The sequence below is a fragment of the Hemitrygon akajei genome, chromosome 13 (genome assembly GCF_048418815.1).
Source record: "Hemitrygon akajei chromosome 13, sHemAka1.3, whole genome shotgun sequence".
Lineage (NCBI taxonomy): Eukaryota > Metazoa > Chordata > Chondrichthyes > Myliobatiformes > Dasyatidae > Hemitrygon > Hemitrygon akajei.
The window spans coordinates 70,822,141-70,847,858 of record NC_133136.1 but is presented as its reverse complement, the minus strand read 5'-3'; the positions used below and the strand labels follow the sequence as shown (position 1 = coordinate 70,847,858).

General features: G+C 37.5%; 1 protein-coding gene across 4 annotated transcripts in view; it reads left to right on the top strand.

Moving 5' to 3' along the window:
• The window catches only part of pcdh7b (protocadherin 7b), a 398,237-nt gene that overhangs the window by 21,426 nt on the left and 351,093 nt on the right, over positions 1-25,718 (top strand). The window contains exons 2-3 of one of the 4 annotated variants that reach the window (XM_073064866.1): positions 16,266-16,322; positions 19,644-20,804. The exons of 2 other annotated variants lie outside the window; for them this stretch is intronic. In XM_073064866.1, the coding sequence (XP_072920967.1) occupies positions 16,266-16,277 (12 nt within the window). In that variant the 3' untranslated portion in view covers positions 16,278-16,322; positions 19,644-20,804. Of the gene's footprint in view, positions 1-16,265; positions 16,323-19,643; positions 20,805-25,718 lie in introns of those variants that run through there. One more of the 4 variants, XM_073064864.1, reaches the window with a different exon arrangement.

Below are 25,718 nucleotides of genomic sequence, written 5' to 3'. Positions count from 1 at the left end.
GATGAATGTTCATATAATATTTAAAAAATAAGATTGTGAAGCTTTGTGTCAAAAAATTAAAACAACAAAATAAAATCATGTACACATGATCTGTAAATTTTATACATATGCTGAAGTATTAAAAGGTGACAATCTTCCAGACGTGTTTGTATTAGAAATAATATTAGATTAATATTACATCTTATTGAAATTGCCAGAGAAGAAACTGGGCAGAACATCTATCAGAGTATCATTTACATATGTAATTTAAAGATTACTTCTGGGTTGTCATGATGTGTGTTTATCAGTTTAGTAGAGCTCTTGATAAGATGAAATTTATTGTTGAATTAGTCCTCAGAAAAGTCTTATCAAAGATTAACTGAAGAACATTATCTGTTTGTGTGTTAGATGTGACATTGAAATGTATTGTATTTCTGCTAATAACATTTGCTTTTCCATGAAACAGTATCTGTCAATCTTATATTCTCCAATAATCCTCAAGTATTTAAGAAATACGATTGGTGTTGCTTAATCATTGTTACCTGGTTTACCTTGCTTTTCCGCTTTTCTCCAGCCTTGCAATGTACTGCACCTTGAACTAATCATTCTTTATTGAAGTTTTCTTGAAAAAAATACTGTCACATTTAGAATATAGTCCAGACAACTAGAAAGAGAAGTGCCAACATATTTGGTTAAATTCAATGATTCTTAATTAATTTTATGAAAACCCCCATTTAGCTGTGAAAAGTATGTTTGAGAAGGAAACATTCAATTTTTAAGTGAACATTGCAAAAGAAAAATGTAAAATTTAGGCAAAAAAACCAGAATGTTATCCAGTATGTATAAATTTGCAAATTGCAAGTGAATGTTTACAGAACTGTGAAAAAGGAATAAAGCATGCTCACTAATTAGGTTATGATAGTTTAGGATGAAGAGCAGAAAACACCTCGAAGTTTTATTTGAATCTAGCATGTATCATTTCTAAGTAATGTGGATTTAAAGTTCAAATAGCTTTTGATGAAATAGTGAGGGGCATGGATAAGAAAACATATTGAGTATTATATTCACTTTTGATCAGTGAGACACGGAAGATACATTCTACACGTGAAGTTGGGTTGGACCAGCATCTCCATCCATAATTACATTGTGATTCTCTAGTACTAGAGACAAGCCAACATAGTAGAAGCAGGAAAGTGTGATGCAACAAAGTAAACTTAATATAATGGAGCTGAAGAAAAATGCAAAGGGTCAAGCAAACAGGGACAAAGCACATTGAATCCAAGGCAAACTGGTTAATTAGATCCAACATTGTCTTGGTATAGGAGGCAGAGGGATCCTTTTCTAATTGGAAGTCAGTGAAGCTGTACTGTACACAGGGTTTGATGCTGGGATCCTTGTTGTTAGTGATACCTATTAATAACCTGGATTGGATGGAGGAGGTATGCTTAGTAAGATTGTGGAATACACATTTGTGTGGTGTGGATAGTGCGGAAGGTTGTCTAAAGAGTGAGTGGGATATGGAGCAGATGGGAAGTTGAGCAAAGCATTGGTAGGTGGTATTTAATCGAGTGTCACAGTAGCGTGGTGGTTAACATGATGCTATTACAGCTCGGGGCACTCTGGAGTTCGGAGATCAATTCCAGGGCCATTCAGTAAAGAGTCTCTATGTCCTTACAGTGGAATGCATGGGTTTTCTCTGGGCCCTCTATCCAAAGATGTAAGGGGCAGGATAATTGGTCACTGTGAATTGTTCCATGTTTAGGGTAGGTTAATTGGGTTTGTTGGGGGGTGGCTGGGGCGACCTGGCTCAAATGGCTGGAAGGGCCTACTCCACGCTGCTATCTTAAACCCTGACAATATGAGGTGAAGCAGATTGGAGAGTTCAATAGAGGTAGCAAAGTAAATGATAGGAATGTCAATGAACAGAGAGGCCTTGGTTTGAAGTTCATTGTACCCTAGAAGTGGCAACACAGGTAGCTGGGGTGGTGAAAATGGTACGTGGCATGCTTGCCTCAATGTTCAGGGCATAGAATGTAGAAGTTAGGATTTTATGCTGCAACTTTGCAACACTTATTTGAACTCACTTGGAATACGGTGTACAATTCTGGTTGACATATGATAGGAAGCATATGGCTGCACTGGAGAGAGTACAGAGGAGATTCAGTACAATATTGTTTAAATTGGACAACTTTAGTTATGGCTGTGCTTATTGCTTTATTTTATCAAAGGAGGCTGAGAGAGCTATAGAAAATTACAGGAGACATAAAGAGAGGAATTAGAACCTTTTCCCCAAAATATCTAAAGTTAGAGGACATATGTTAAAGTGAGAGGAAGGAATTTTAAAGGATATTTGAGGGGAAGACTTTTCACACAGACAGATGATGATATCTTGAACTCATTGCTAGATGAGGTTGCTGAAATCAAATATAATCGCTTTGTTTCAGACATTTAAATAGTTGCTTGAAAATGCAGAACATAGAATGATATGGACCTAATTTAGGGAAATGGTATTAGTGTAGACAGATAAGTCTTCTACTTTGGTAGAAGGAATAAAGGTGTAGACTATTCTCTAAATGGGGAGCAAATTCAGACATCAGAGATGCAAAGGCACTTGGGAGTACTAGTGCAGGATTCCTTAGATGTTAACTAGAGGTTGACTTGATAGGAAGGAAGGCAAATGAAATGTTAGCATTCATTTCTAAAGGGGTAGAGTATAAAAGCAAGGATGTAATGCTGAGGCTTTATAAGACACTGGTCAAAACACATTTTGAGTATCGTGGGTAGTTTTAGACCTTGTAACTAGGTCTTATAAACCTTGTTCTTTGTTGGAGAGGATTTACAAGAATGAGCCTGGGAATGAAAGGATTAATGTATGAGGAACATTTGCTGTCTTTGGTCTTGTTTTCACTGGAATTTAGAAGAGTGATGGGAGTGGAGGTCTCACTGAACCCCATTGAATATTGAAAGATATGGATAGAGTGGACATGGAGAGGATGTTTTCAATAGTGACAGAGTCTAGGATCAGAGAGCACAGCTTCAGAATAGAAAGACCTGCATTTAGAACAGAGATGAAGATAAATTTCTTCAGCAGGAGAATGTTGAATCTGTGGAATTCATTGCCAGACATGGCTGTGGAGGCCAAGTCATTGGGTATATTTAAAGCAAAGATTGATAGGCTTTTGATTTGTAAGGGCTTCAAAGGATATGGGAAGAAGGCAGGAGAAAGGGTTTGAGAGGGATAATAAATCAGCTATGATGGAATGGCAGAGCAGACTCGATGGACTTCTCTGCCTTGTGATGTTATGGAAAAATGGTTGATAAGGACATAGTTCTATTCTCTACAACTCTATGACTTTGTGAATCTATGACTTCTTTGCCAAATGTTTCACTGATTGAAATAACAATAAAGATGCAAGGTGCTCATAAACAGTCTTTGTTCGATCTAGGCCAGTGGAATAAAACAAAATCTAAAGGTTTAACTTGTTTCATATACAGTGGATTACGGTTATTATGAACATATCCAGACCAGTACATTTTGGCCCAGTTAAATTGCCGTCACAATTAGCCAAAGTTTCATGGAAATAGTTAATAAAGGTATAAAAATGACAAACTATCATTTAACTAAATACCAAGCTATATATTTAAATTAAATACAGAAAAAATTGGAAATGACCAATAGCACTACAGTACTATAAAGTTGTATATTAGTTCCCAATAGTTATTGATAGAGTAATGCATCCAGTGTACACTGGTGCATTCTTTTGATTGACTGTAAATGACCAAAGTCAGCATAGACAACTTGTGTAAATAATGAACTGCCTTCATAGAATGCTGTTGAAGCTGGTATCCTCCAAATCTTCATTTTCATTGTAACATTCAATATGATTGGTGATGCCTTCAAATTCTTCATAGTCCTAACTTGTTGAAGTAGTAAAATCATTTCATTTTCACTCTCGGTGGTTTCTGGCATCTCTGAGTCTGAAAGCTTGAAACCGCAGTAAGTTGAACAGTTCTGAATTGTCTGGGGTCCTATTTCTTGTCAGCTATCAATGACAGCCATCACTGCTTTTTGAACACAAACATACACAAGTGAAACTATTTAAAAACTTTGCTCTAAGAACGGTAGTGTCTAACAGCCACACAAGTGAACGCGATTGGTGCTAGTTAGAAACAGCTTGCTGTCCCAATTAAGTGACATAATGTACTATATTGTGCAAAAGTCTTAGGCACATATAAAAAAAATCCTGTAAAGCAAAGATGAGTTCTTAAATAATGAATTAAAAGTTTCTAAATAACAATAAAATTATTATAAAGAGCAGTAAACAATGAAAAAAACTTAATCAAATCAATATTTGGTGTGACCACTCTTTGCCTTTAAAAAAGCATCAATTCTTTTAGGTTTTATAACAAAATCAACTGTGAAGTTGTTCCAAGCATCTTGGAGAACTTGTCATAGTTCTTCTGCCGTCTTTGACTGTTTAGCTTGCTTCTATCTCTCCAGGTAATCCCAGACAGCCTCAGTGATATTGCAATCAGAGCTGTGTGAAGGCTATACCATCTGAAATCATATAAAAATATAGACTGCCTATGACTTTCGTACAGTACTGTAGAGTTCTAAATAAACAAAGGGAATCTCAACTATTTTTTCTTTTTTTTTGTTCTTTAAGAGTTATGCTAAATAAGCAGCTACGCTGATTAACTGATGGCCCAATTAATCGGAATCTGCTGTATATTATTATGAAAAGATTTTACTTTATTTTAAGACTCCTATAGGTATTTAGTTATAATAATGCTTTATTTTCAATTCTTCAACATTCCTTTATCTAGGATTTTTATTAATTGTTCTGAATTGAATATTCAATTGCTTATCCCTATGAAGTGGATGTTCTAAATATTTGACTAAAATCACTTATAAATCCCATCTATTTTCAATAGAATTTACACAAAAGAATGCCTGATAGTGTTAAAATGATTTCTTATAAATAAGAATTTTGTTGTGCAGTGAAATGCATGCTTCTTTTATAATTGAAGTTATATTGGAAAGGTGTCAAGCTGTAACTTGGAGAGAGTAAAATTAGCTCCAAGGCAAACTCAATATTTCAAATGATTGTTAAAGGAACATATAGTAATTATGCCAATGATTTGCAAAATTAGTAGGTATGCTTCAGTTAATAGCTTTAACATGCATTGTTTTCAATGCAATTACTGACTGTTCGCAAGATATGAACAACGTAATGTGACAATATATTGGAATGTTTTGGATAATGTATACAGTTGACGATAATTTTTGGAATTATGGCAAGCCAGCTAATATTCTTCAGGCACTCCTTGGATCTCAGAACCCAATGAAGAAACTGACAAATTACTACACAATCAGGAAAGCTCGCCAATGCCTCCACTTTCAGCGGAGGCTGAAAAGAGCTGGATTATGCACTTTCATACTTGCATACTTCTATATTTACACAGCAGAGAGCGTCCTAATATGCTACATCACTGCATGGTATGGAAACTGAACCGCAGTGGACAGAAAGCTCTACGATGGGTAGTCAAAACTGCACAACCCGTTCACCGGCACCAGCTTGTTATGTTTGTAACTCAAAATAAAACTAATTGGAAGAAAAGCACACTTATTGCCCATAATCTTCTAACCTTTTTAGCAGCTACTTGAGGTTTTGGAGATGTTCCTTGTCCTCCTCACTGGTAACACTGATGTCACACAGGTCATACTGAGTGCTTGGGCAATCTTGTAGCACCTGCTCCATAGCTTTCTGCCAGAGTACAGGTGTAGATGCTGCTCTAAAAATAAGCTTATTATAGTGAGAAAGCTCTTTGTGAGTGTTTATGGTGAGAAACATTTTGGACTGTTCTTCTATCTCCATCTATGGGTAAGTCCACTTTGCTGAAGTGTTTCCCTCCAGAAAGGTTTGCAGAGATACCCTCTATCTTGGGCAGAGTGTAGTAATCTACTTTCAGTATTGGGTTGACGGTGACCTTAAAATCAACACAGATCCTGACAGGCCCATTGTTATTGACTACTGGGATCACCCAAACTTGGAAAAAAATCCCTTCATTTTTCAAAGTGATCTGACTCATTGACTACTTTATCATGGATAGCATAAGGAAATGGACAGGCTTTTTAAAGCTTGTGTGTGCCATCTTCATTTAACACTAATTTTTCCTTGATATTCTTGAGGTTTCAAGTGTCGTCCTTGAACACTGCTGTGGCATCAACAATACCTTTCTTAATTCACTTTCAGTTGAATCAGTTGCAGGTGATTTGGCATGCAAGTGGTGGATGGATCTCCAATCAAGTTGTAGGTATCTCAGCCAATCATGACCCCACAATGACCCACTTCCTGTTCTTATCACATTCAAGTCCAATGTGGCTTGTTTGTTGTTGTATTTCATTATTATGAATGTCATTCCCACAGGAGTTATACTGGAGAAAAGTCCAGTTCTTAGTTGGATATCTACAGGCTTCACTTTTGTATCTTTGAAATGCCATTCAAACTCATTTTGTGGAATGATTGAAACTGTCAAGTCAGTGTTGAATTCCATTTTAATTACTTTGTTGTTCACTTCTGGTGTAAGCTATATTGCTTGTCCTGACGAAGGGTCTCGGCCCGAAACATCACCAGCGCTTCTCCCTGTAGATGCTGCTTGGCCTGCTGTGTTCCACCAGCATTTCATGTGTGTTGTTGCTTGTCTATTGTTAGTTTTCACACTATAAATCTCAAGGCTACCTAGTCCCATGTTACACTCCTCATTGTAAGATTTTTCTTCAACAGGACACAGATTTGTGTTCTTTATGAAACTGCAAATTGACTTTTTTATCTTTTTTTCTTTTCCAGTGCAGTCCATTTATTTATGTCTGCCCCACATGATTGTTTCTGTGTGTGTGTGTCCTACTTTGTGGTATTTTCTGCAAGTTTTACTTTTAAACCTGCGCTGGTCTTGTGTATGTGAGCCTCTTCTACTCATTTATCCAGCCAGGTTTCTGTTTAGATGTTGCAATTTTGTTCATGCTCACTTTCATTTCTGTCTGCACCTGTTGTGTCTCTATCTGCTGTTTCCTTTGATACAGTGATTTCATCCGCTGTTTTAAACGTGAGTTGAGTTAGGAACCATTTTAAAATGCTTTCTTGTAAGATTCCACAATCTCTCACTGCATCATTAAGCCCATCATGAACTGGCAATGCTCAGACAACAAATAGGTACTGAGGGGATGTCAGGGGTATGTTTTTCACACACAGAGTGGTGAGTGCTTGGGGTGCACTGCTGGTAGTGGTGGTGGAAGTGGATACAATAGGGTCTTTTAAGAGACTCTTAGAGAGGTACATGGAGCTTAGAAAAATAGAGGGCTATGCACTAGGGAAATTCTAGGCAGTTTCTAGAGTAGGTTACATGGCTGGTACAACATTATGGGCCGAAGGACCTGTAATTGCTGTAGATTTCTGTGTTCTATGTTCTGAGTTGTATTACACTCAGCAAAACTGATACTTTTTTCTCATTGGCCTCTTCTTTTGCTTCGAAGCTCTGCTCAGTTTGCTTAGTATACATCACCCAGTTATATTTTGTGCAATTGAACATTTGTCTTTCCGATGTGGCCAGTCATTTCTGTGTTTTTATCAGTTATTATTATTGTTATCACCCTGACTCACTGCTTATGAACCCATGAATATTGTCCAATTTCTACCTTTTTGACTTGACCGTTTCTCTTGTTCCAAAGAGACATATGCAGTGTGTTTTCTTCACTCAGCTATTTCTCTCCTCTTGTGAAGAAAGCATGTTGCACTTTTTTTAAACTCAAATGTCTTGTAGTGCTTCAACAGATTGGTAGTTGTTTTACTCGTCAATGTTGTTATGTTTTGTGATTCCAAAACATAAAACTAATCAAAAGGAAAACATGGAGCTGGGGATAATGTGCCTAGATTTGTTTTACTTTAGCAATACATGCACTTAAGATATAGTGGCATAATAATGTATAGCATTCACATACCTTTGCATATAACCAGTAATGAACAATGTAAAAAATGAAGACTGCTTAATTAAACAATATATTTACAATATTACTTAAATGTTACTAAAATATTAAATACACAAAACAGCCTGCCTCCCTCCTCCCCAGTTGAGGACATAAATACAGAAATGTGTTGGGAAAGGGCTAGTAACAGCATGGAGTATCCTACCCATCCATTTCATGGACTATTAGTCCCATTTCCATCAGGGAAGAGGCTACGTAACATCCAGACCGGGGCCACAAGCCTCAGAAACAGTTACTTTCCCCAAGCAATAAGGCTGATCAGCATGTCCACCCATTAATCCTATCCCTCCACATTCCCCCACCCTCACCATCACTACTTTCTTACCATATCACTTTACATACAGACACATGTGTGGCTCTCATCACTTTATGGGCATCCAATCAATCTATGTTATTTAGCTATCTGATGTATTTATATTTATTATGTTTTTTTTATTATTGTGTTCCTTATTGTATTTTTTGTGCTGCATCAGATCTGGAGTAACAATTATTTCATTCTCCTTTAACCAACATTAAACAATGCAGATTCATAAATCAGAATTACATACTATTCAATATAATGTGCAATTGTCTTGAAACACTCATATCAGGATTTCTTTTCAAAATCTATAATAAAATCTCAAATTTGTGAAAATAATATGCGATTGGATGATGTCACACTACTCCAGTCAGTCAATATTTAATTTCTGATATTGGTAAAGATTTTTCTAATGTTAAATACTCAACTGATATTGGTAGGTTTCTGCTTTAATCCTGACAGAGGTTCATTATATTGAGGGCAATATCTGTAGAAAGGTTATTGCCCATGAATTGAATAATATAATTACTTCTTGCATTATTATCAACAGCTAAAGATGCTGTTCACAAAACAACGTATGTTATAAAAAAAGCAAAAATGTGAACAAATTAATCAGAATTTATTTCTGAAGAAAATAATGCAGAATATCCCAGTTCATCAAGGAATTTGACTTGACAGAAAAGAGTACTAAGATGGCAAATTACATGATGAGTTATTAATTTTAACTGGTTGTCTATTACTATTTGTATCCTTCCTCTAAAATGCAGTTGATCACAACTCATCACTAATTGTTGTTACAGCAAATGAAAAACATGTCCATTATTTGACAAAGTAAGCAAATTTGTCCCTTTTGTGGAATTGCATTCTTGTGAAAAAATAATTGAAATTTTAATATGCTATTTTGTAGCATGAATCATTCGACATTTTGTTGAGATACAACCTTGCTGTAGAATATTCCATAATTAAACATTAATTGATAAATCAAAATGCATCCCAGCCCTTTGTATTTATATATGGTAAGCTCCAATTATCAGCGGTGTCTTGGATAATTAGTGTCACCTGTGCTCAGATAAAATAATCATATTCAGCACAGAGAGCTATTCTTAGTTCACATAAACTTTTGGAAAAGTTTGGAATAACAATTGTGCCAGCATCTCTTTGCACAGCTCATTTCATGTGAGGAGTCCATTCTTTCTTAATATTTGTGTGGGATTATTGGTTATGTGTTAGTTAACAGTCCTTAACATTGATAACAATGCACCATCTATATATCCCATGTTTTAGATGATCCTTGCCTACAAAGCATTACTGTCAAAAATTGGGCATCTTTGCATCTTTTTCCCCTTTAAAATTGGCTCATAAATCTCCACTTTGGATTCAAGATTTATATCTTATATTTATGTGCACAACTGCCAGAAAGAATGATACTAACACTGACACTGGTAACATTTTGCTAACTGTAGTATTTGAATTGGACCAAATTATCTACAATTATTGAAGTTCACATTTTGACTTTTGAATCTTAAAATAGTCACACTATTTTAATTTGAGCTAAATATCCTGCTTTATTAATTGTTTATCAGTAAATCAAAAATCAATTGATGAATATACTACAATTAACAGAAAACTCAAGAAAAGCTCACATTTTCTTTTGTATTTAAAAGATGTGCCCCGAGACTGCAAAACAGAGCAGTCACTGGTTTTCGGCTGAGAAACAGAGCAGCAAATTTGTTGACATCAAACTCCATACATAGCAATTAAGCTGAAAGATTTGTTGCTGTTTTTAATGATTCTGTTGGAAGGAATTGATGCAGGCCAGAACATCTGGAGAATATGCTGACTCTCTTTGAAGAGTGTTATGATGTCTCTGAAAACAGGCAGTCAAAACCTCTCCTTAACATTTTATCTGAAAGAACAAACAAGTATTTAGTTAATTTAAGGGTCCTTGAAGTTGATACATTAAATCTTTATAAAAATAAACACATAATAACCTTTCTAATGGCAAATTCTTTGATGTAAAATGATTTGGGACAATAAGAGATCGTAAAATAATTCTCAAAGGTTTAAGAGTAATGTTCATACAGTAAATGTTTACTAATGTTCATTAGTAAACTTCACCTTTCAGAGATATATATCTGAAATGTGGAGTATTGGTCATAATTTTGCATCATCTGAGCTGAATTTTTGGTAATGAGCAGACAAACAGACTTCTCACTTGGGAAACAAAGCCAGGAAATACCACTGCTATAATCATAACATTACAATCCCTTTCACAGTATGGTACTCTAAAATGATGTACAAGTGCTTTTGTAGATACCTCTGTCCTGCAAAGGACAGCTGCTGTGCGAAGATTTCTGTTGCAATGCAGGCAATGGTACCACCAAGCTCACTTAAATATTCTGTATCCTTTAAGAAACATATTAAATAATAAAATACCCATATCTATTTGCTTCTTTCCCCTTACTGGACTTGTGCAATTTTATTTTAGATATGCACTCAGTGGCCAATTTATTTGGAATCTCCTGTACCTTATAAGGTGGCCACTGAGTGTATGCTCATGGTCTTCTGCTGTTGTAGCCCGTTCACTTCATGGTTCGACGTGTTGGGTGTTCAGAGATGCTCTTCTGCACACTACTGTTGTAATGCGTCCTTATTTAAGTTTCTGTCACCTTCCTGTCAGCTGGTACCATTTGGGTCATTCTCCTCTGACTTTTCTCATTAGCAAGACATTTTCACTACAGAACTGCTGCATACTGAAATTTTTCTTTTTGTTTTTCGCCCCATCCTCTGAACTCTTTTGAGACTGTTGTGTGTGAAAATCCCAGGAGATCAGCAGTTTCGGAGATTCTCAAAACCTGTCTGGTGCTAACAATCATACCACAGTCAAAATCACTTAGATCACGGTTCTTCCCCCATTGTGAGTTTGGTTTGAACAACAATTAAATCTCTTAGACATACCTGCATTCTTTTATGCATTGAGTTGCTGCAACATGATTGGCTGATTAGATATTTGCATTAATGAGCAGTTGTACCTAATAAAGTGGCCACTGAGTAGAATCTTAAATGATAGGTTGGTCTCAAATATTAGATCCCATAGAATCCAGGGAGAGCTAACTAGGTTAATTCAAGATTGGGTTGGAGATTGGAAGCAGAAGGTGGTAGTTGTTTATTTCTTGGAATGGAGGCTAGTGATTAGTTGTGTGGTGCAGGTCAGCATTGGGACCCTTTGTTATGTGTTGTTTATAATAACTTATAGTAATTTAAATACTAATACACAAAGCTTGATCAGTAAGCTTGTGGATCAGGTGTTAACAATGAATAAGGTTATTGTAGATTACGTGGGGATCATGATCATTTAGGGAAGTGGGTTAAGGAGGTGTTGTGGATAGCATAGAAGACTGACAAGGGATACAGTGGGATATACATCAGTAGCAGTGGAAAATTGGCAGTGGAGTTCAAAATGTTCAAGTGTGAAGTGTTGCACTTTAGGTGGACGAATGTAAAGAGACATTATAATTCTAATGGTAAGACCCTTGATGGTGTTGATGTGCAGAGGGATCTTGCGGTCCAAGTCTATAGCTTCCAGAAAGTGGCCACACACGAGTTGTTATGACAATAAAGAAGGCATATGGCATACTTACCGATGTTAATAGCGGAACTGAGTTCAAGAATCGGGAAGCTATGATGCAGCTTTCTAAAACTCCAGTTCAGCCACATCTGAAGTATTTAATTCAGTTCTGGTTGCCTCATTTTGGGAAGCATGTAGGGGATTTAGAGAAAGTGCATTAGAGATTTACCAGGATGCGGCATGGAGTATAGATCATGTGCGATTTGGAGAGGTTGGGCAAACTTGGGTTGTTTTCTCTGGCATGGTAGAATGTTTCCTGGCCTCCATCCAACCCCGCTTCCCATTTAAGAGAACCAGAGCAGCATCATTAAACATTAAATTATGCTCTCAAGCCAACGTACTTTTTAAATTTAGGAACTTTAAGTGATCAAGGATTTTGTTTCACTGGCTTTGCATTTTTACAGTTAAAGTGGTTAAGTGAATGAATGTGCTGGCAAAGAAATTTACTTTTACATAGTTTGCAACAAGTAAAAGCTGCCATAAAGTAAGTCTACAATTATATTATGCTGTCATTCTCATCACAATGTTTTTCCCAAAAATGATTTTACTGCGGATATCATGTGATCACAGAATTAAAAACCCCAGGAGGAGATTATTTCATCCAACAAACCTGTGACGGTTCTTTGATAGTTATTCAATTAATCCATTCTCCTGCTTCTTCCTCAAGGCACTGTAAATGATTCTCCTCAAGTATTTATCTAATTTCCTTTGGAATATTATTACTGAAGCTAGCTCCATTACCCTTGTAGGCAATCCATTTCAGATCACAGCAATGTGTTAGGGTAAGAGCATATTCCTTTCCTAATCAAAGTCAATGTCAAGTTCATTGTCATATGCATATATGGACAGGTGCAATGTATAACTCACTTGTGGCAGCATCACAGGCAGACGGCATCATAAGCAGCATTCATTAGAAAAGCATAAATTATACACATTTTGTACAAAAAAACACAATTGGAGCACTAAGTCAACCTCTCATTCAGTGACAGCCAAACCAAAGAGCTGATTATTGACTATAGGAGGAGAAAACTGGAAGTCCATGAGCCAGTCTTCATCAAGGAATCAGAGATAGTGAATTCATTCATCAGGAACTGCCACCATGCAAATCCTGCTCTATTGTTGCAGTTGCCATTAGGAGCCTCAAGTCCCACACCAGCAAGTTCAGGGGCAGTTATTACCCCTCAACCATCAGTCTCTTAAAGGAGAGGGATAACTTCACTCACTCAAACACTGACTTGATTTCACAACCTATGGCCTCAATTTTAAGGACTGTAAACCTCATTTTCTCGACATTTATTATTCTCATACACCATTTCTATTATCATTATTATCATTTTGTTCTATTTTTTTCATTTACACATTTTGTTGTCCTTTGCACATTAGGTGTTTGTCCTTCTCTGTCGTGTATGGTTTTACATTGATTCCATTGGTGTTTCTTTCTATTTACTATGAATGCCCGGAAGAAAACGCGTCTCATAGTTTTATATGGTGACATATATGTACTTTGATGATAAATTTAATTTGAATTTAGACTTTGAAAACAAATAATGTCTATTTCAGTACAAAGTGGTCATAGTATTGCTGAATTGTCATGATACTGGTTTTTGAACAAGAACTGAATGGTTGAAAGGAAGTAAATGTTCTTGAACTTGATGGTGTGGTGCTTCAGTCTTCTGTTTCCCTGCCCAATGGTAGTTGTGAAAAATGGCACAGTTCTGGTTGGTAGAGATCTTTGATGATGAATGTTGTTTTCTGTAGGTATCTTGCATCTTTGATTTCTCTGATGTAAATGTGGATAAACCACCACTGAAGTTTATACTCATTTTAACCCAAATTCATGATTCATGATATTGAAGACCTTTATTAAATCTTCCCAACTCCCTCCCCCCTTTGAGGAAACAGTCACAGTCCCTTGAACTTCTTCACATAATGGAAATCACGCGTCATTGGTATGACACTTCTATACATTTTCAAAGTTGTTGATGTACTTTCTGAGGGTGGCACTGAAATTTGAGTGCAATATTTTGATGACTATGCAATGCACAGTACTGTGCAAAGTCTTAGGTCACATAAAAGACTTCTGCACAGTACTGTATTTGACAATGTGGAGCAAGTTTGTACATTTGGCAGGAGTAAATGATGTTGGGAACGCCATGGGTGGAGCATCACGGGTTGGGTGTCAGACAAGTGGCAGAGAAGGAGGGCCAGTGGTGGGGAATGGTGTAGTTCCAGACACACCCAGCCCTGAGACACAGGCAAGGTCATTTGATTCCAAACAACTGGTTTATTTATCTTTACAGAATGTCTCTCTGGTGCTTCCCACTCCTTCCCCTTTACCCAAATATGATTCCCCTCTCCATGCCACCTTCCCACTCTCAGTTCACAATGGAGTCCCATATCAGAATCAGGTTTATCATCACGCACATATGTCATGAAATTTGTTGTTTTTTTTTGCAGCAGTACAGTCCAATACATAAAATTACTACAGTACTATGCAAAGATCTTAGGTACCCTAGCTAGATATACTTTTGCACAGTACTGTACTTTGCTTTTGATTCCATTGCAATAAAATAAAGCCAACGATCCAATAACTTGTCTGTTCTGTTAGTTTCAAAGATTAATAGATATTAGCCCCATTGGTGTTCTTGAACCTCTCTTAAAGTGGTACCATTGAGTTTCTTTGCCTTTCCTCATAGCTGTGTGCAAAATATATCAATAAATTTCATTAGCAATTTTTTCACAATCCTACTACCAATATGTTTAAGAAAATTTATAAGAGTCTGCTCACTATAAAAGATATGTAAATCAATAGTGAAGATTATGTAGGTACAAGCATTGGGGAAATAGCCTGATAATGCTTTTGAGTTATATTGGACAGAAGCATCAAGCTTTAAAGCTTGAGATTTAAAAATCTGGAGGAGGGAATGATTTCTTGTTGCTTGGTAAGACATTAGAGTCATAAAGCACTACGGCACAGAAAGTGGTCCTCTGGCCCATCTAGTCCATGCCGAACTGTTTTTCTGTCTAGACCCATCTGCCTTGACCTATCGTCCATTACATGGATCGTAGTCCTCCATACCCCTCAAATTAAAGCATTTCCAATTTGTATGTGCCATATACAGACACCCAAAAAATTATACATAAATAGAGAGATATATTTGTCTTAAATACTGATTAAACACTTGTGTCCTTTGCTGATAACATCAGCATATATGCCTCCTCCATTGATGTTTTCAAAATTGTGTTGATCCATTTTTGTGAATCACTGCAGTCCATGTATATTGAAGGTGTTCCCACTTCACTGATAAGTTGGGAGTTCCATGAAATTACTATTGTGTTAGGAGGTTGGGTATCAGAGGAAAATATGCAGACCATGATGTTGTGCTATATGGTCTATACTTGTTTTCGTATATGGTGGATCTTATAGTTTGGTGAAATGCTAATGATGAAACCTGAAGGTTTCTTGCTGCAGTGCATTCTGTAGATAGAATGTATTGTTAAAAAAAATGATGTTTGTGGACAATCTGTATGTAATACTGAGTGTTGGATCAACTGAAGTAAAAATAAAAGGCTTTGATTATACATAGCTGGGATGATGTTATTATACTGGTGGTTCTGGTGCCCCTCCTCCTTCACTTTCATCCATGGTCCACTCTCCTTGCCTGCTGGGTTTCTTCTTCTCCAGCTCTTTATCTTTTCCACCTAACACCTCCCAACTTCTTTCTTCATTTCCACTTCCCCCACCACCTGGCTTCACCTATCACCTTCTAGCTTGTACTCCTTTCCCTCTCCCCCCCCCCCCCCACACATCATCTTATTCTGGCATTTTCCCCCCTCCTTCTCAGTCCTGATCAAGGATCTCATCCCAATACATTGACTATTTATTAATTTTCATTGTTACTGCCTGACTTGCTGAGTTCCTTAAGCATTTTGTTTATGTTGCTGTTATTATACTTTGAGTCCAAAATCTTTCATGTCCTTTCCATTGGAAAGTAACAGTTGCAAGTTATGTGCCTTTCAGTATAGAAAGCTGAAACCTGGCATATTACTCTTTGGGGTTATTCAACAATTAATTATTTCAAACCTGTTATTATAGCAGAACTGAAGGAAGCAACCATCTGTTGAAAGGAGCAAAATTTAAGAAGTGTAGTGCAAGAAAATAATTGTGTTCACCTTTTGTGTTTCATAAATTCTTGTTTAAAATGTAAACACTTTTTTGATCACTTAACTGCTTCAGTATGTCACTATTTTATGCATCTTCTATTCTTTGCCTTGTGCTTTTTTCTCGTTTATTTTGCTTTATTTCTTTCTCTCAGTGCTTGTCATGATGTACTGAAGGTGGGAAGTCATTCCAGTATTTAATGTGATAATAGGTAAATATCTCTACCAGGTGAAAATTCTTCATGTATGAATATGTTGTGTTTCATCTTAATGTCATTTTACAAATGTACATCCTGATAACCACAAATTTCTTCAAAGTTTACTCACCTTCCTTAAGCATACCCAAATTCTCCAGCGATTTCTATTGTTATTCTAACACCCTAGTTTACGTCAAGATGCAACCAGAAGTTGTTGTCTCTATCTTGCATTTTATTTAATAGTTGCAATTCTAAGCTAAGACTCAGAAAATTTCATTGCAACAATTGAAATATTTCACATTTGTTGAAGTATGAAAGCAGTCTCTTTTTCAGTTATGGAATCCATCCTCTGACATTTTGATAATTTCATTATAAGCTACCATTCTGTAGGAGTATAATAGAAGATACCAATTAAAATTTTCAGATGTGGAGATGGGAAAAGACTTAATTTAGAATTGGAATTCCTACTTGCACCTCATGCAGTTGTCAATCATATGATAATTGGTAAAATACATTATTTAGCAATTATCACTGGATACCCACATTGGTTCTCTGTCTGCCCTGGACCTTTATCTCTAATCGCTGACAATACATCAACTGACTCAACTTCAGCATTCCTCACTCCTTGAACTTTACACACTCAGAACGTACTGTCCTTCACATCCTTTGCACCAATTCCAACTTTACCATCAAACCTGCACACAAAGCGAATGCTATAGTAGTGTGGTGCACTGATTGCTATCTTGCTGAGGTCAGGCGGCTGCTCTCAGACTCCTCCTCATACCTACCTCTTAAAGAAGACTCCAGTCTGGACCATTATAAAACTGCCTCCTACACCATCACTGATCTCATCAACTCTGGCGAACTCCCATTCACTGCCACCAGCGTCATAGTTTCCTTATCCTGCACTGCTCACTTGTACCTCCTACCCAAGATCCACAAAACTGACTGTCCAGGTAGGCCCATTGTCTCTGACTGCTCCTGCATCACTGAACTCGTATCCTCATACCTTGTCTCCATTCTATCCCCATTGGTACAGTTCCTTCCCACCTACATCTGTGACATTTCTCATGCTCTCAATCTCTTCAGTAACTTTCTGTTCCCTCTCTCTGACTGCCTCATTTTCAACATGGTTGTCCAGTTCCCTTCTACTTCTATCCCCCCATCAAAAAGGCCTTAAAGGCCTTTCTCAATAAAAGAACCAACCATTTCCCCTCCACCACCACCATCCCCATTTGGTAGAATTGGTACTCACACTCAACAATTTTTTTCTTCAGCTCCTTCCACTTTCTCCAGACTCAAGGGGCAACCATTGGCATCTGCATTCTGAACTTGTCAATTTCATCAGCTTTGCTTCCTACCTCCACCGTGCCTTTAAATTCACTTGCTCCATTTCTGACACCTTGTTTCTCTTTCTCAGTCTGTCTGTCTCCATCTCTGGAAACAAACTGTAGACCGGAATCCTTTTAAAAAAAAAACTGATTTCCACAACTATCTTGACTATACCTCTTTCCACCCTGACTCCTGTAAAAAAGCAATTCCCTTTTCTCAGTTCCTTCATCTCCACCACATCTGTTCCCATGATGAGGCTTTCCTTTCCAGGACATCTGAGATGTCATCCTTTTCCAAGCAACTTCCACCATCTCTGAAGGGATGCTACTACTGAACACATTTACCTCTTTCCAGGGGATTCATTCCTTTCTTGAATCCCTTCTCCATTAATCCCTTTAATTTAATCTCCTTCCCAATGCTTATCCCTGCAAGTGGCCAAAGTGCTACACCTGCCTCTTCGCCTGCTCCCTCTCCGCCATTCAGGGGCCCCACACAGTCCTTCCAGGTGTAGCAACTCGTTGCCTGTGAATCTGTTGAGGTTGTCTATTGTGTCCAGTGCTCCAGATGCAGCCTACTTTACCTTGGTGAGACCCATCAAAAATTGGGGAGCTGCTTCATCGAGCACCTTCGCTCCACCCCCAAAAGAGGAACTTCCCAGTGGCTAAACAATTTAATTCCAATTGCCTTTCCCATTCCGACATGTCATCTAATGGCCTCACTGCCATGATGAAGCCACCCTCAAGGTGGAGGAGCAACAGCTTATATTCTGTCTGGGTAGCCTCCAAGCTAATGGCATGAATATTGATTTCCCCCTTACGGTAAAATAAAATTCCTTCCCCTACCCTTCTTCTTACGTTCCCCACTCTGGCTTCTCATCTGCCTATCACATCCTCTAGTGCTCCTCCTCCTTCCTTTTCTCCTATGGTCCACTCGAGTCTCCTGACAGATTCATTCCTTTCCAGCCCTTTACCTTTCTAACCCACCTGGCTTCACCTATCACCTTCTGGCTAAACCCTTTCCCCTCAATTTATTTTGGCATCTTCCCCTTTCTTACCTGCTTCTGAAGAAGGGTCTTACTTGAAATGCCTACTACTTGTTCATTTCCATGGATACTGTTGACCTGTTGAGTTTCTCCAACATTTTGTTTGTGTTGCTTTGGATTTTAAGCATCTGCAGAATTTATCAGCGTTATTGCTCTAATTGTAGTCCTTCTTGCTGGGGCAACATATCTGGAATTTTCATGAACATTATCCTCCATTTCCTACTCACCCTGTGAATGGAGAGAAATGGAATGTGTTGTAGGAACTTTTGCACTTAGGTTGTGTACTGTAATCCCTTCAGTTGAAAACAAAATCACCTTCAGACCAGAATTATTTGGGACAAAAAGTTATTTTGGTAAAATAATTTACAATATTTAAAGTTATTTTGAAATTAATTCAACATTACGGAACAAAGCCTAAATAAAACAAGAATGGGCCATTATGTCATCTGATATCAATAAAATGTTGAATGTTCCACTGATGGTTCAAGCTTGTATGTCACATAATGATCTGAAATGAATGACAAAAGAGAAGGTGGAATACAGTTAAAAACAAAATGTTCACAGGACAACAAAGAAGCCATCAAAGCACAGAATCAAAATAAAACTTAGTTGACCTGAATACATGATCGTCAAAGCAACAATTTACTCCGTGAGGGATTTAGTATGTCTTCAGAGTCTGAACAGTCTGGTAAGTTTGATACAGCGTTTATTTTCTTTTAAAAAACATCTCCTAGCGCAGTTAGTTTGAAAGCATTGTTCATAATATCTACTTTAATCAGTTTGCTAAACTGAGTTTGTAATGTAATTAATTCACATGAATAACATTTTCTGTCCATATTAATAAATTTCAATTGAATTATCTAAATTATTCCATGCTTCTCTAGCATCTACAGCAGTCCTACTTTTCCACTGGAAGATGAGTTCAAATCATTAATGAATTAAACTCTTTAATGTCTCCACAGATGAGTCACCTTCATCCAGATGTGCTGCATTTGTCCATGAGGCTATAAGCACAGAACGATATTGAGACCACAGGCAAAGGGAAACCAATATCTGTCATCGATATTATACCACCCAGGTTCACTGTGCTGAGAATCGTTGGAGAGATCTTTCTTATTTTGCTCGATAGGGCCTTCAGGACTGCATCTTGATCCTCCACAGGAACTTTACTGGAGTACAGAATAGAAACTGGGTATAGCATCAGTTATTATTCCAGGGCTTGCTGGAGGAGGATTTACAGTATGTCTTAAACTCTATGTGCGGCAGTTAAAATCCTAGTTTGCAATGACTAAAGTCACCAGCATATTTTTATGCAGTGGGCTTTTTCATAGGTAAGCCAGTTGGTTTGTTCCACAAATTGATGCCAAAATAATAACCCTTCTCTAAACCACCCAAGATATTACCTTTCATTGTTGTACAGAATTTTGAGATCTTTCCTTCAAGATTCTGGGGCAGTCATCCAATTCTCCTCAGATGAGTTGGGCAGAATCCGGAGAACTATGCCAGTGAGATAGTTTGAATGATAGATACTCTAGTAGCTTGGCAGGTAGAATATTGCACGTCTGTAAACATAAGAATGTTGCATACTTTCAATGCACAAATTATGTTAAATCATTGTACAAATATAAATTATGTTTTCCAGTCATAGTTTCTAAAATAAATTTATTGCTCCAATGGTAGAGTTAGTACAGCACTGCCAACATTGCACAAGGACTTTCACATTTTGTTACAGTATTTTCTATTTATTTACTCTTAGCACCTCAGGATGCAATAAAGATAAATGGACGCATAAAGTTGTATTAGTTTTACTGGCCAAATAGTCATTTACTTTACATATAATGGTTTTCTAATTTTTTTGACATTGACATTTATTTTCTATATACAGTATATTTCCACTGTCATTCTTTTTCCAAATGGAGCAAGTTTCCTATCCAGTTTTTATATGTATGGCAGAACCTCTGCATGTTGCTTATTCATCCCTCTAGATGTGTAACTGAAGATTTAAAGAATGTTCAGTCACATGTGGGACTTCTATACCATGTATCTCCAGTCATTACTATATACATGTACGAATGTTTTGACATCTTCCAATTATAACTAATAAATGTTTTCCTTCACATAAATGTTGCACGTGTCATTTCAATTATGTCCTTTTGGTGTTTCAAAATGTGTTCTAGCAGCAATTTTTTGTTTACTAAGTAACCCACATGACCTTTTCAGAACATAGTGTTAGGACAGCACACCTCCATATGCAGAGTACTAAATAAAGTTATTTAAAATGAACATATTCAGAAAACCATTAAAAACTGAGAGTCTAAATAGTAATGAATGAAATACTGTGATCCTTCTTCAAAATCCCATTGTTAGTTACTCTATCTGAGTTGAGTATGTTTAAAAAAAAATTGACTGCTGTTGTCTTCAAGATTTAAGTATTTAAAATTTGAGTATGAAACTAAAGTAGTTTTGCTAATTATAAAAGTCTGCAGATCCTGGAAATCAAAAGCAAAATACAAAATGTTGGAGGAACTCACCAAGCCAGGCAGCATAAATGGCAATGAATAAACAGTCAACATTTCAGACTGAGACCCTTCTTCAGGACTGAGAAGGAAAGAGGAAAATGCCAGAATGAAAAAGCTGGGTGGGGTGGTAGGGGAAAGAGGTTAACTGGAAGGTGATAGGTAAAGCCAGGTGGTGGGAAAGGTCAAGGGCTGAAGAAGAAAGAATCTGATAGGAGAGGAGAGTGGATCATAAGAGAAAGTGGTGGAGGAAGCTACCCAGTAGGAAGTAATGAGCAGGTGAGAATAAGTAAAAGGTCAGGGTAGGGAATAGAGGAAGGCTGGGTGGGGGGGGGGGGGGGGCGCGGGTAGAAATGTAGCCATCAGAAGGAGAAATCAATATTCATGCCATCAGGTTGGAGTGTACCAAGACAGAATGTAAGATCTTGCTCCTCCACTCTGAGGTGGCCTCATCTTGGCACAAGAGGAGGATGTGGACCAACATGTCGGAACGGGAATGGGAATTGGAATTAAAATGCTTGGCCACCAGGAAGTCTTACTTGTGGTGGATGGTGTAGAGGTGCCTGACAAAATTGTCCCCCAATTTACAACAGGCCTCATCAATGTAGAGTGACCTGAGGTGACCTGTGTAGTTTATAGGTGAAATGTTGTCACCCTGAATGGAGATGATGGAGGAGGTGTATGGGCAGGTGTAGCACTTAAATTGCTTGCAGGGATACGTGCCTGGAGGGAGATTAGTGGGGAGGGATGAATAGACAAGGGAATTGTGGAGCGGGGGAGGGAAGTGAAGATATGTTTTAGTAGTAGGACGCCTTTGGAGATGGCAGGTTGCGGAGGATAACTTGTTGGATGTGGAGTCTGGGGGGTGGTGTAGGTAAGGACGAGGAAGTCTACCATTTCTGTAATGTAAAATCCTGAACTTGAATAGCTGTTGTGGCAAAATATTGGAGAATTCAGCCAGTGGATATTGCTGCCTTTTGGGAAGGAATATCTATCACAAGCAAACAATTGAAACCTAGTAACCTTAAGTAATTGGTGTAAGTTAAATCCCATTTGCAACTCTGGCATATAACCCTATGCTGAATAACTGGTTAAAATCTGCATCTGAATTTACCCGGATCTGTGTCCTCCCACAACTGATCGGTTGAGTAAACGGGTCTAGGAATGGCAACTAAAGTTTAATTTGGTTAAGTGTGAGGTGTTGCATTTTGGGAGGACAACTGAGGGTAGGAGTTTCATAATGAACTGTAGACCTCTGGGGAGTGTTATAGAACAGAGGGATCTGGGAGTACATGTAGCTGCCTAAAAATGGCATCACAGGTGGACGGAGTGGCTAACAAGACTTTTAGTACACTGGCCTTCGTTAGTCAGTAGAAATGGTATGTTGCAGTTGTACAAAATGTCAGTGAGGCTACACTTGGAATATTGTGTTCAGTTTTCATCACCCCTCAATAAGAAAGATGTCCTTAAGTTGTAAAGAGTGGAGAGGAGACTTACAAGGATGTTAATGGGACTCAAGTGACAGCATAATGGAGAGAGGTTGAGCAGCCTGGGATTTATTAATTGAAGCATTGGAGCATGAGGGGTGATAATATAGAGGTGTATAAAATCATGAAGGCATAGATAGGATGAATGTACACAGTCCTTTTTCCTTGAGTTAGGAAATCAGGAACTAGAGGACATGGGTATAGGGTGAGAAGGGAAATATTTAATCAGAATTTGAGGGTCAGAATGTGGTCCAAATACTGAATGAGTTGTCAATGGAAATTGTTGAGAGAGGTCCATTATTTAAAAGTAATTTGGACGGGATAGGAAAGATTTTGGGTGAAATGGACAAATGGGACAAGCTTAGTTGGGAAACTTGGTCAATATGGACCAGTTTGGCTGAAGGGCCTATTTCTGTACTGTATGACTCAATGCTCTAATGACAAATTTTTCAAAAAAAACCATTGATACTACACATACTATGCAGACTATACATTGTAACCAAATTGTTTAACTACAATTTGATGTGAAATGATTTCTGCTATAGCTTGAAAAGCTTTGAATAACTGCAGCTTTCTAATAATGAAAACTTTTTGTTTTGCTTAATGCATTGCTGAAGTCTGCAACCTTATGAACTATTTCTCTGGATGTTAATTTTACCAATTCACTAGAGCTTCAAACAGAATTTCAATTCAAAAAGCATTGATAATTATTCTTAAATAGATTTTGTCATTTTCCATGTTGAGAAACTTATTTTCACTCTAAATCTCCTCAGCATTTTATCCTAAACCTTTCTAAATTGTATGCTTTCACCTATAAGAAATATTGGTAGTGTTATATTTGTAAAGAAGCAAATAATAACTAGAAGCTTATGAGTACCTGGGATTTCATGGATATTAATTTTGAACTTTTGATTGCAGTATTCTTTTACAAGCACAGACGCTGCCAGGGCACTGGTGAGCTGTGACAGAAAGAGCTCCCGTAAGACAAGAGACATCTATTACAGTGTGATTTTTAAACACAGAATGAGAAATGTCAAGGAACCAGGATAATTTGATGGAGCTAGATTAGATTCTCATTTCTGGTTTCAGTGGCAGTGAAGTCATTGCACAAAGCAAAACAAAGCAGATGTATTTCTGAGTTGGAAACTTTACCCCTTTGCATTCGCCATGAGTTGTGTGCTTTGGAAATGTACTTAATGCTTGATGTACAGTCATTTACAAGCCTCTGGCTTCAAATTTCAATATGAATTTATTTTTACAATACATTTTCATTCTGTTTTATCACTAAAATGTCTTTAGGATATCAATTTAGAACAGAGAATAGGAGGAATTTTTTTAGTCAGAGGGTGGTGAATTTGTGGAATTCAGTGCCGCAGACAGCTGTAGGGGGCCAAGTCACTGGGTATATTTAAAGTGGAGATTTTTAAGCTCATGATTAGTAAGGGCATCAAATATTATGGCGAGAACAGGGTTGACAGGGATAATATATCTGTGGAGCAGAATTGATGGTCAAATAGCTTAATTCTTATGGTATCATGGTCTTATTCCCTCCCAGGAATGTGTGCGTTATAAACTAGTTATTAAATTCAAATCCCTACCTGACTTCAGTTCATAATCCTTCAATAGTTTAAATAACTAAAGGAGTAAAATTATTACCCTATTCAAATCAGCCCAGATGTCATTCTGTGGGTTATTTTAAACATAATTTCCTGTACTTTGTCAGCAATGACCTCATTGCTTTGAATATTTAGCAGTAGACTTTGAACAGGAATGGATAAGTATGCTGCTGTCTATTGGAATTTTGCAGAATTGTATTAATGGCATGGGGAAGGCTTCAGGAGTAAACCCCTAGGAAAAATCCGGAGCTGGATTTCATAAGACAGTCCTATATTGAGTTCAATGCTGCTGGCAACTCCTGCGATATCGCTGGTGCCAAACTGTATCAGTCTCTGGTGTTCCTTTGGATTCATCAGCTGTGTGTAGAGGGGAGCCTGCTACACAGCCAACAGGTTGCTTTCCATATTGTGCTGCCCTGGCTTGTGTATCATGTAGACAGCTGGGACGCAATAACCATGGTCGACCCTGATGAATGGAGGACCTCATTGTTTTAATCCAGCCTCACAATTTTAGCTTTGGTGTCTTATTGGACAAAGTGTGAGTTGTGGCCCCTTTTTATCATTCAGCCTTACCTGCATGATTTTGTGAATATGCCTAGACACATTTCTAGTGTGATGTATAATGCTCATGGGATGCAGAATGTGGAGCTTTTGTTGGGTAACTAAATAAATAATAGTGAGTGAGACAACTTTTGTAAATCCGCCTGCACCACAATTCATTCTTCACCTTGTCTCTCCTAAAAGGGTACATTTTTGTCTGCTTTAAAACAAGCTCAGCAATCCTGAACCAGCACCAGAATAAGTGATGAATTTAGTGTTAATCAGTCCTTAAGCAGTTGTAGTTTATAGAATATAGACAAGTACAAATTAAACTGGTATTTTCATCTCAAATTCAGAAACTTTTATGTTCATTCTAATTTAGTACAATTTAGTTAGATTGATTTTAAGTTGTGCTCCCATAGAAGTCATTTTAAATTGCTTTCTAGTGTGTACATAGCAAACTTAATTACACTGTTTGATGAAGTGCAGAGAGTTTGTTCATCCTAACCACCAAAATACAAATTATTTGACCAACATGTATGTGGTCTTGCTGTGTACAAACAGATTTACCTGCACACCGTAATGATTGCACTTCCAGATTAACTGTTGGTTTAAAATACTTTGAGGCATCCTGAGGATAAGAATAATCCCTGGACTTTATTTGTCATAAATATGTGTCAGTATTTAGCTGAGAGTAACTGACACATAGAAAAGTAAAACTCAGACTATAATGACCTGTAATTAACCTTTGGTTGATGCCGCCAGAGAGAACCTTTGGCAACTTCCCTGATATTCACGTAAGTCAGAGATGAGCTGGAGGCTAAATGCAGGTACATTTGGCAGCAGTACTTCACTAGTGAACCCAGTACTGAAAGCAT